The following is a 9,842-nucleotide window of genomic DNA, read 5'->3' on the forward strand; positions in this document are numbered from 1 at the left end:
CTCTAGGCTCACAAATTAATCATTGCCTTCTTTTATAGACTAACATTAAATGAATAATGGGTTGAAGTAACCGTGAAAGGCAGATGACAGAGCCCACTAAGACAGGTTTCTGGGATCTGTGATGTGCCTACGTTTTCTTTAGAGGCTGAGGATAATTAAACTGAAAGGGAGTATCTGATCACAGATGGCTCTGCATAGTAAACAGCTGCATTGATTTTCCAGAGATGACTGTCAGAGTAAATGTAGCATTGATTTCTAGGAGGAAAACTTAGCTGTCATCTCTGAAGATAAATTATTTTGCTGGCTCCTTTACCCTAAATGCTTCCCTATTTCACATTTCATATTGGAAGTAGTCACAACGGGTTAGCTTTTAAAATACTGTTGGTACAAAGTGGGAACAAACTTGAAGACAACATAAAAAACCCATGGACACAGACAACAGAACGGTGATGGCCAGAGGGAAGGAGGAGCTGGGGATGAGAGAAGGGACCAAAGGGAGAGGAAACGGGGACATCTGTAATAGTGTCACCAATAACGATAAAGGGGAAAATGGGGAAAAAAGACAATATAGAAAGATTTTCTGAAAAGTTCTCTGTTGCTTGAATATTCCAAAAGCAAGATTAGAGCTCTCCATGTAGTCTTAAATATATTAAATAATTATTAAAAGTTATGGGTTTTTAAGATTATAGTCCAAAATATGTAATGGAAATAATGTATTTTTTTGTTTCAAATAATTTGTGGACCACTCTGACTAGTTAATTCATTAATGCCCCAAATATTTATCGAGTACTTCCTGTGTGCCAGGCACTGTTCCTGACACTTGAGATTCACCAGTGAACTGAACAGAACCAAATGAAGACTTTTTGCCCTTGTGGAGTTGACAGTCTAGTAGGATGAGATAAACAAGAACCAAAGTACATAATAAATGAGTAAATGAGTAAATGGCATAGCATGTTAAAGAGGATAAGTGAAATGGAAAGAATTTAGAGCAGGGGGGGGGATCAGGAATGTCTAGGTGGTTTACAGTAGTCAGTAAACCCTTATTGACAAGATGATGCTCAAGTGAAGAGTTGAACCAGTTGTAGGTATTAACTATATAGATATCCAAAGGTAGACCATTTCAGAGAGAAAGGATAGTGAGAGTGAAGGCCCTATGATGAGGGAAGGCTAATGTGTGTGAAACAGCAAGGAGGTGTCATGGCCAGAGTGGAGTGAAAGAGAGAAGGAAATGAGTCAGAGAAGTAATGGAGCCAAGTCACAAAGTCTTACAAGCCACTGTGAGGATATTTCATTCTCATGGTTACGGGGAACCACCATGGGACTTTTTTGCTAGGGAGTGATATCATTCAGTTGACTTATTAAATGGTCTACTTGGCTGCTTTGTGGTAGTGGAGCCAGGGCAGAAGCAGGGAAAATATTAATGAGGATATTGCAATAATTCAGGTGAGAAAGGATGGTAGCTTGCACAAGTACTTGTCATCAAGGTGGTGGGAATTGGTGGATTTTGGATGTATTTGGAGGTAAAATGTGTAGGATTTCCCAAAAGATTATATGTGGGAGAGAGAAAAGGAGTGTTTTTTTACTTCAAATTTTTGGTTTTGTAAAAAAAATTTTTACACTTTTCCCTTCTTCACTGCTGTCAGTCAAGAATGAAGAGGTGGCCCAAGTTTTGGGAGGACAACCTAAAGGTCAACTTTGGGTATCCTGAGTTTAAAATATTTATTAAAATAAAATCAACTCTGTATTGTCCCAAGTGGTGCTTTCCCCATGTCTTCTTTATGGATAATGTTAAAAAATACTGTATAAATATTTAATATATGTGAATATATCAAGTACCACTATGGTGTGCACAAATTAATAAATGAGCTCTGGCTGGTATAGCTCAGTGGATTGAGGGTGAGCCTGTGAACCAAAGGACTGTGGTTCGATTCCAGTCAGGGCACATGCCTGGTTTGCAGGCCAGTTCCCAGCATGGAATACATGAGAGGCAACCATACATTTATGTTTCTCTCCCTTTCTCCTTCCCTTCCCCTCTAAAGATAAAATCTTAAAAAAATTAATGAATGGGTATTCATCGAGCAGCTGGCATTCAATAACTGGCAGCCATTAGGCTGCACACCACACATAGAGGGATGTCTAACCAAACCCTTGTTACATCCCCAAAAGGTATATGGTATTGTTCATATTTTACGAAGAAACTCAGGACAGATGACCTACCTGAAGTTTACATGGTTAGTAAGTTGCTCTAGCTTTAAGACTCGAGCTCATTATTTTACAACTTTAAATACAGCCTCTTTTTAAATAGTGACTTTACAAAAGAAATGTGATTACTATACCCAATAAACTGCCATTTGTTTAAAATCTGATTTTTATCTTCAGATTATAATACAAGTGAACAAAAACAAGCCTGTAAAAAGCATGAACTCTATGTGAGTTTCCGGGATCTCGGGTGGCAGGTAAGAATCATCCAACAGTTCAGGTGCTTCTATTCTGCTTTTATAATAATTCCTGACTACTCAATATATGGATTATCTACATTATTCTTATTTATCTATTATTCTTTCGCTGTTGAAACATAACTATTAGTTTTTACAGTAAAAAAACTGTTGAAGAACAAATGATATTTATAATATTTAGAAAATGAAAGACGTACTGTTGTCTAAATATTCCAAACTTGAAATTCAAAAACTATTTTTTTAGATTACCTCAAGCAATTTTCTCTGCCACCAATTTCCCAAACTATCAGTCTAAGAAATAGAATTCTCAATTATACTGCCTCTGTCATAAAAAAATCACACTAATAAAATCAGACTTTTTTTCCTGAACTTAAAACTTTTAGCCCTCTTTTACATTTGCTTCATAAACATAGGATTAGCTTCACAAACAGGGTGAAAACCTTTGAAACACTAAATGAGAGGCTCCAAAACAGTCTTTATAATAATCACTTAAACTGAAGTTTCTAGATTATATTGTCCTAGTGCAATGATTTTCAGAATATGGCCTATTTTATTGAGAAGTAGTATTACAATGGAAACACTTTCAAATTTTACATTTGAGCCAAGTTTTACCTCCCTGGAAAAAAATGGGGGCAATTATCACATATGCCAAATTTTTTAGCTTCCTAAAATTTTTAATGTACAATTTTAAGGAATTTTTTCCAATTCATTTCTTCTAAAGAGACTATAAAGTTAATTCACGGATGAAAAGAAAAACAGTACAAAGAACAAATATTCAAGCTTTAGGAGGTTGATAAGCTTCTGAAACCAGGAATGAGTTAGTAAGAAGTAATGAGAATTATCTCAAGTTTACGCTTTCTTTTTTCTGGTTCACTTGAACTTTCCAGAGTTCATCATTTCCTGTTTAAAGAATACTTAGAATGCTACCTCATGATTATGGTTTTATTCATGAATGCATGGGTTTATACATAGTATGAATATTGTGCATAGTAATCTCTTAGGAGAAATTACAGAGGACATTTTCTTGTGAAAATATTTATTTATTTATTTATTGGTAAACTTCAATGTAGAATTAAATCAAGGGCTTAGAGGAGGCTATCTTTTCGGACTCTCCATTGGACCAAGAAGAGAAAGAAACCAAACAAAATTTGTATATATTTTAGGATTTTTAAGGACTATTTTTTATGATGCTATTTTTTTCTTCTTCTTGTGCATTTTAGGACTGGATTATAGCACCAGAAGGATATGCTGCATTTTATTGTGATGGAGAATGCTCTTTTCCACTAAATGCCCATATGAACGCCACCAACCATGCCATAGTTCAAACTCTGGTATGCTTTGTTTTCTGTAGGATCGAAACTGGTTTCAAATGAGACTCATGTAAAGTTATTTTAAAGGAAAACGTCCATTTGTAGTTATCAATGCATTATTTTCTCTTCTCAAACACCTTTGGCACTTTTTAGATCCAAAATAACATATGATGGGTATAGTGAGAAAATTCAGGTTGGTTTAAAGAATGATCCTGATTCCAGACTGGGGAAGGACTCAGTTAGGAAAGTTGGGGTAATCAATCACATGATGTGGTCATTCTGTCCAATTTCTTTACTGTGCAGCATGAGTAACCACACAGGTTCCCAGTGACTGTTCCTAAGCTAGCAACTCATTCATAATCATTGTAAAAACATTGAATAATAGCTGTAGTGAATTTCATCTGAGGGTTTTTACTCTAATTATTTAAGGATAATCCACAACACACTGCGTCATTATGAAAATTCTTTTCTTTTGTTTTTTAAAAGTATATTTTATTGATTGGGCTGTTACAATTATCCCAATTTTTTCCCCTTTGCTCTCCTCTGCTCCCTCCAGAAATCCCCACCCCTTAGTTCATTTAGATGAGTCATGCGTGTAAGTTCTTTGGCTTCTCTCTTTCCTATACTATTCTTACCATCTCCCTGTCTATTTTGTACCTACAAATTATGCTTAATCCCTGCACCATTTTCCCCATTCTCCCCTTTCCCCCTCCCAGCTGATAACCCTCCAAATGATCTCCATATCTATGATTCTGTTCCTGTTCTGGTTGTTTGCTTAGTTTGTTTTTGTTTTTTAGATTTAGTTGTTGATAGTTGTGAGTTTGTTGTCATTTTAATGTTCATAGTTTTGATCTTCTTTTTCTTAAATGAAGCTATCTATAAAGGTAAGTACTTCGTGGTACAGAATAACATCTCTAGGGGGTGGGGAGTAGGCAATGCTCTGTAAGGATGGGTGTTTGTATATTCATACTTCCACTAGTGAAAGAAAGATCTCTGTGAAGTCTAGCTTTTTATCCACATCTATGAAAATCCGCATTGACTGAAAGTTGATTGTGTTGCAAGAGTGTTGCTGTTTCATGACTTGAGAGGACAGCCATGGCACATCACTGTCTCTCTGTGATGTCACCAAGCAACGGCCACTATCAGCTCATAGAAAAATGCTACTTAGTTTCTCAGAAACTTCTTTGCCTGCTTTACTGTCATTCCAATAACTCAGAAGGTAGACTTTTGCTTCCCGAGATATCTATATGATGTATTCATGTTTCCCTCAGGCTCAGCAATGCTTAATTATTGGATAAAAAAAAAAACGATAAACACTACCCTTTCTCTTCTTTTTCTTTTTTTATATAAATGTACTGTTTCATATTGTCAGCTTTTAGGGCTATAGTGTAGATGGCAGTGTTGAAAAACAAACATTTTAAAAAACCTGACATGCACTTGGCACAAGACCCTGCTCTGCATCACTCTCCTGGGATGTGGGACATAAGTCATCGCAAAACTTGAAGCACACACGGGAAGTGTGATTTTTTTCCTGGCATTGTGCATTATCCGGGTTTGTTCTATGAAGGACATGAAACAAGCAGACAGGCATGTATGTTGTGAAAAGAGAGCATGTTTGTGACTAATATGTTTGAGAAAGCATTCAAGAACAATCTTTTTTTTTAAGCAACTACTCCGTAAGGCAGCCAAGCTCTATTGAAATGAGGTTATCAGTCATGCGAGTGTGTGCTGAGGAAGACAAAACTGATGAGGGACACAAGCTGCATCTGAAATTTGTAGAAACTATCCAACTTTTAGCTTTGTGAGGTCTTAGGAAATTTCAAGTTCATGTTAGATCACCTCATTTTTCCTGCTGTTTCTGTCCACATTGAGGGCTCTTATATCATTTCGGCCAAGACATTGTACAGCCAAACTCTAAGAAGCTATATTTGCTTTTTGTAGATCCCTTAGGACTCATCAGTGGGACTTCCCATAAACTCCTCTGAGGAAAGGACGAGGGTAGATGGGTAGGAATGGGAGACCCAGGTTCTGGCTCTTTGCTCAAACCACAGGCGTACTGCCAGTCTAATCAGAATGAGAATAAACCCTTTCTTTAAGCATTTTACTTTTCATGTGCAGCCACCTTTTTTAGGCTTTTGGGGGAGGTGGGTATTCAATTTGTAAAATATCTATGCTCTTCACTTCTGATTTAGCTTAACCTGCTTCTCAGAGTTTGTCTAGGGAAGAAAGAATCTAAAAGGATATTAAACTCTGGCCAGTCTGCTAAGAAATTCTGTGGAGATACTCATGAGACAGCAATAACTTAGTAAAAGAACACTTCTTTATGGTAGTAAGTTTAAAAAAATTATGGAGAATAGTTGAAATCATGACTTTAAAGCAAGTATCGAAAGATACCTGGAGCTTATTTTGCTGTGATATTTAAGCTTCCTTTACCATGGAAAATTAAGTGTTGGCACAAATTCTATGACTTATTGTTTAACTACCCTTTGAAAAAATAATTTGTAAACCCAAATCTTTCTACAGTCCAATTTGTGGCTTTATTGACTTGCATTTATAACTTCTGTATTTCTCATGAGGTAAACAGACATTGTTTTAACCAAAAGCAACTCAGGACTAGTTGCCATGTTCTTTTTCCCAGGAAAATTTCCACTGCTTTTTATATAGGAATTTTCCTTACTTGTCTGAACATTTTTCAAGCCTCCAGCACATAATTAGAACTACCGGTTTGATTCTAGGTATTAATGCTTAAGAATACATCCTTTACTACCAGTTTCCCACCTTGCCCAGCATTAAACTCAAAGAGGAGAATAGTAGCTGAAAGGTGGGCCTGATTGTGAGGGGTAAGGCAAGCATATTATTTTAATGCTGCAGACAAAATATCTATGTTATTTCTTTAAAAAAAACAAACCATTTTTCTCCCCAGGTTCATCTGATGTTTCCTGACCATGTACCAAAGCCTTGTTGTGCTCCAACCAAATTAAACGCCATCTCTGTGCTGTATTTTGATGACAGCTCCAATGTCATTTTGAAAAAATACAGAAATATGGTAGTGCGCTCTTGTGGCTGCCACTAATGTTAAAACATGGGAATAAGAAAAAAAGATTTGTATTTAGGTTTATGGATACAATAAAAAGTATACTTTCAGATAAAAGGAGAATTTTGTAAAATTAATCTGGCTCATTTCATCTCTCTATGTAGAATATCATGTATATAGTTACTTTTATTTATTTAAAGGTATATATTCTCCTTTGTGGATGGCTTATCATTAAAATCTATTTTATAGGTCACTACATTATGCAATAGATTACCCAGTCTAACTTTCAATGAGATACCCTAAGTCCAATTTAATTCCATTTCAACATTTTTTTCTAACACAATTTTTATAGAACTTTGGGGTTAGAACTCATTTGGCTGTTAAATAATTTAGAAGTAAATTGAATGCCTTTGGTTATGTTGAACAAGTGAAAACTACTATAGGATATTTATAGAAATCAAACTTAAAAAATAACCCAAACGAAAATGCTTAAACACCTTTTTTTGAGTTTCTGCTCCACTAGATAAAGTGAAATGTTGAACTGGATTTGAAAATATAAATGGTAGGCAGAACACAGAACCTGAAAGACTGCACATGATTGTTATCGCTGCTTGCATTCACAGAATTGGTGTAGCGTAGGCACACGGTCCTTCTCGGATGGTGAATTGTTGATTTTGCAGAGAGCTCAAAGCTTCAGGAACTCTGTGGAGACAGGCTTGAGCCTGCATCCATAACTTTCCAAGTTAATACTAAAAAAAAAATTGCAGTACAACCTTCTTACCTCAAATAAATCATGTCTGCCTACTATCTAGAGCACTGCTGCTGCAGTATTTTTTTCCTGATTTAACAGGAGTCCAAAATAAGGAAAAATATACATGTGCTCCACTCCTCTCCCCAAAGACGAAAGTCACTGCATGCGTAAAATATCCTGGAGCGAGATGCTGACAGAGCCCTTTTCTGTAGCTCTCCTTTATAACTGAGTCCGCTGATTGATGTGATGCAAGGGATTCTATTTAGAGTACAAGCACTGAAACTAAACTGGGGGAAATTACCAAAAATCCCAGAATGGCTTTGACAGAATCGCCATTTCGAAAGAACAGCTGAAATCCATTTTTCATATCTTTGAGAATGAGCTCAATGAAAACCTTATTTTGTAAAGAGATTTTGCAAACCCTCCTCCAAGCACAAATAATTCCAAATGGGAAGGTTCTGTTGTATATATGTGCATGTGTGTTCTTCCCTCTGAAATTAATTTATTTTCTCCATTTCTCTCTCTGTCTTCTAAGGCTTTTTGTTAACACACACTGATTTCTTAAAGAATGACATTTAGATGGATAACTTGTTATTTATGGTGGCTCCATCGTTATGCCTATTTATAGTTCATCTATGAGGGGGGATCCCCCAAAAAACCAGAATTATCTTCTGGAGGGTGGGCCCCTTGTCTAGGCTTCCACCACTAGGTGAGCAAGGAAGCCATCTGCATCCGTGTATCAGCTGGCATTGTTGGGAAAGGCTGCATTTGGCCTCTGCAAATTTTTTTGGAAGAGTCTTTCAACATGTTTGCCCGTTTCATGATGGGTAATTTAGGAGCACACCTGCCTACACCTCACTGAGTGTTCAGCAGTTTTTGACCCAAAACAGCATGACCCCTGTGCCCTACCCTCCTTAGTCACTGGATCTTGCCCCAGGAAACATGTTTTGTTTGTATGTTTCCCTGGATGAAAAAAAAAACAGCAGAAGCAATAAAAGGCATCAAAATCAAGGAGTTCAAAAACTATTTTGAGCAGTGGAAAAAATGTCTTGATGGGTGTGTCGTATCAAATGGAGAGTACTTGGAAGGTGACTAGAGTCTAAACATGTAAGAATAAATACACAACTTTTTATAAATAAATTCTGAATTTTTGGGGTCCCCCCCTTGTAGAATATTCATAAAGTACCATTTGTTACCCTTTTGGATCTTTCACATAAACATAGAAATAGCTTCAAAATGTTATGGGTTTGTTTGTAATTCAGGTATATTGCAATGTTATTTTAAAGTACAGTTTATCTTAAAGATTTGATAATAAGTATATTGGGGGTACATTAAGTAATATATTTTTGAATTAATGGCATACCATTGTAAGAATAAGAAATAAAAGTCTATTATATTATTCTTTAAATGTGCTGTTTAAATATATTTCTATATTTTAAAATATATTAAACTTGTAATGCCAGTTTCCATTGTGCTTCTTGATTTGGCTCTATATTTAAGAGTGATTCAACATGTAAGTATGTCATAAAATTGAGACTATAAGAATATCAAATATACAAATATAAAAATTTTGTGGATTACATGATTCTTTATGTTGTTTTTAATTGCCAAAACTAGTTTTTGTGTAATAAATAACTCATTATTAAATAAGCAAAGCAAAAATTGGTGAATTAATTTTTTCTTAATCTGTTCAAACAACAAAGAAAAAATTTAAAAAAGTAAAAATAATTAGAATGGAAAAATATCTCACTTGTTCTATTTCATTTAAGAAGGGAGATTATTGGCATTGGTATTTTTATATTTTTCAAATTATGTATATATGTGTATATGCACATTTTCAGTCACATATTCTCAAATAACTGTTGTGGTAATTTCTTAGTTTTACTTTGGTTGTGCTCAAGCTATTACTAGAAGTTAGAATAAACTGGCCTATTTTATTAGGATCCAGTCTACTCAAGTCTTTTTAGGTAGTTACATATTGACATGTTTGTTCCATGTTTGCTTCTAATTTTTATGCTTTACATATTTTTGCTTTATAATGTGTCCCTAATACTTTTTTGAAAATAGAAGGGCATAAATCACAAATACTCAAATTCTTTAAAACTAAGGCAAAAATGAATGTCTACATTGAACTAAAGAAATAAGAAAAACAGGAGAAAGAATATTAAACATATTTTTTCTCATTTTATAATTTCTGCACCACCATCACCGAATCTGAGCCAGAGTCTAATGGCTACCGCACAGTCTGTCAAATACCATCTCCCCGACATTTACAATGAATAATTAGCTAG

At 35.3% G+C, this 9,842-nt stretch overlaps 1 protein-coding gene across 1 annotated transcript in view; it reads left to right on the forward strand.

The window, feature by feature from the left end:
* The window catches only part of BMP5 (bone morphogenetic protein 5), a 120,582-nt gene extending 111,674 nt beyond the window's left edge, over window positions 1-8,908 (forward strand). Inside the window, exons 5-7 of the mRNA XM_037152083.2 lie at window positions 2,380-2,456; window positions 3,677-3,787; window positions 6,690-8,908. Of these exons, the coding sequence (XP_037007978.1) occupies window positions 2,380-2,456; window positions 3,677-3,787; window positions 6,690-6,839 (338 nt within the window). The 3' untranslated portion in view covers window positions 6,840-8,908. The remainder of the gene's footprint in view (window positions 1-2,379; window positions 2,457-3,676; window positions 3,788-6,689) is intronic.
* Window positions 8,909-9,842: the final 934 nt, after the last annotated feature.

Source organism: Artibeus jamaicensis, unplaced genomic scaffold (genome assembly GCF_021234435.1).
Source record: "Artibeus jamaicensis isolate MK-2021 breed Jamaican fruit bat unplaced genomic scaffold, CSHL_Jam_final contig_484, whole genome shotgun sequence".
NCBI classification, from domain to species: domain Eukaryota; kingdom Metazoa; phylum Chordata; class Mammalia; order Chiroptera; family Phyllostomidae; genus Artibeus; species Artibeus jamaicensis.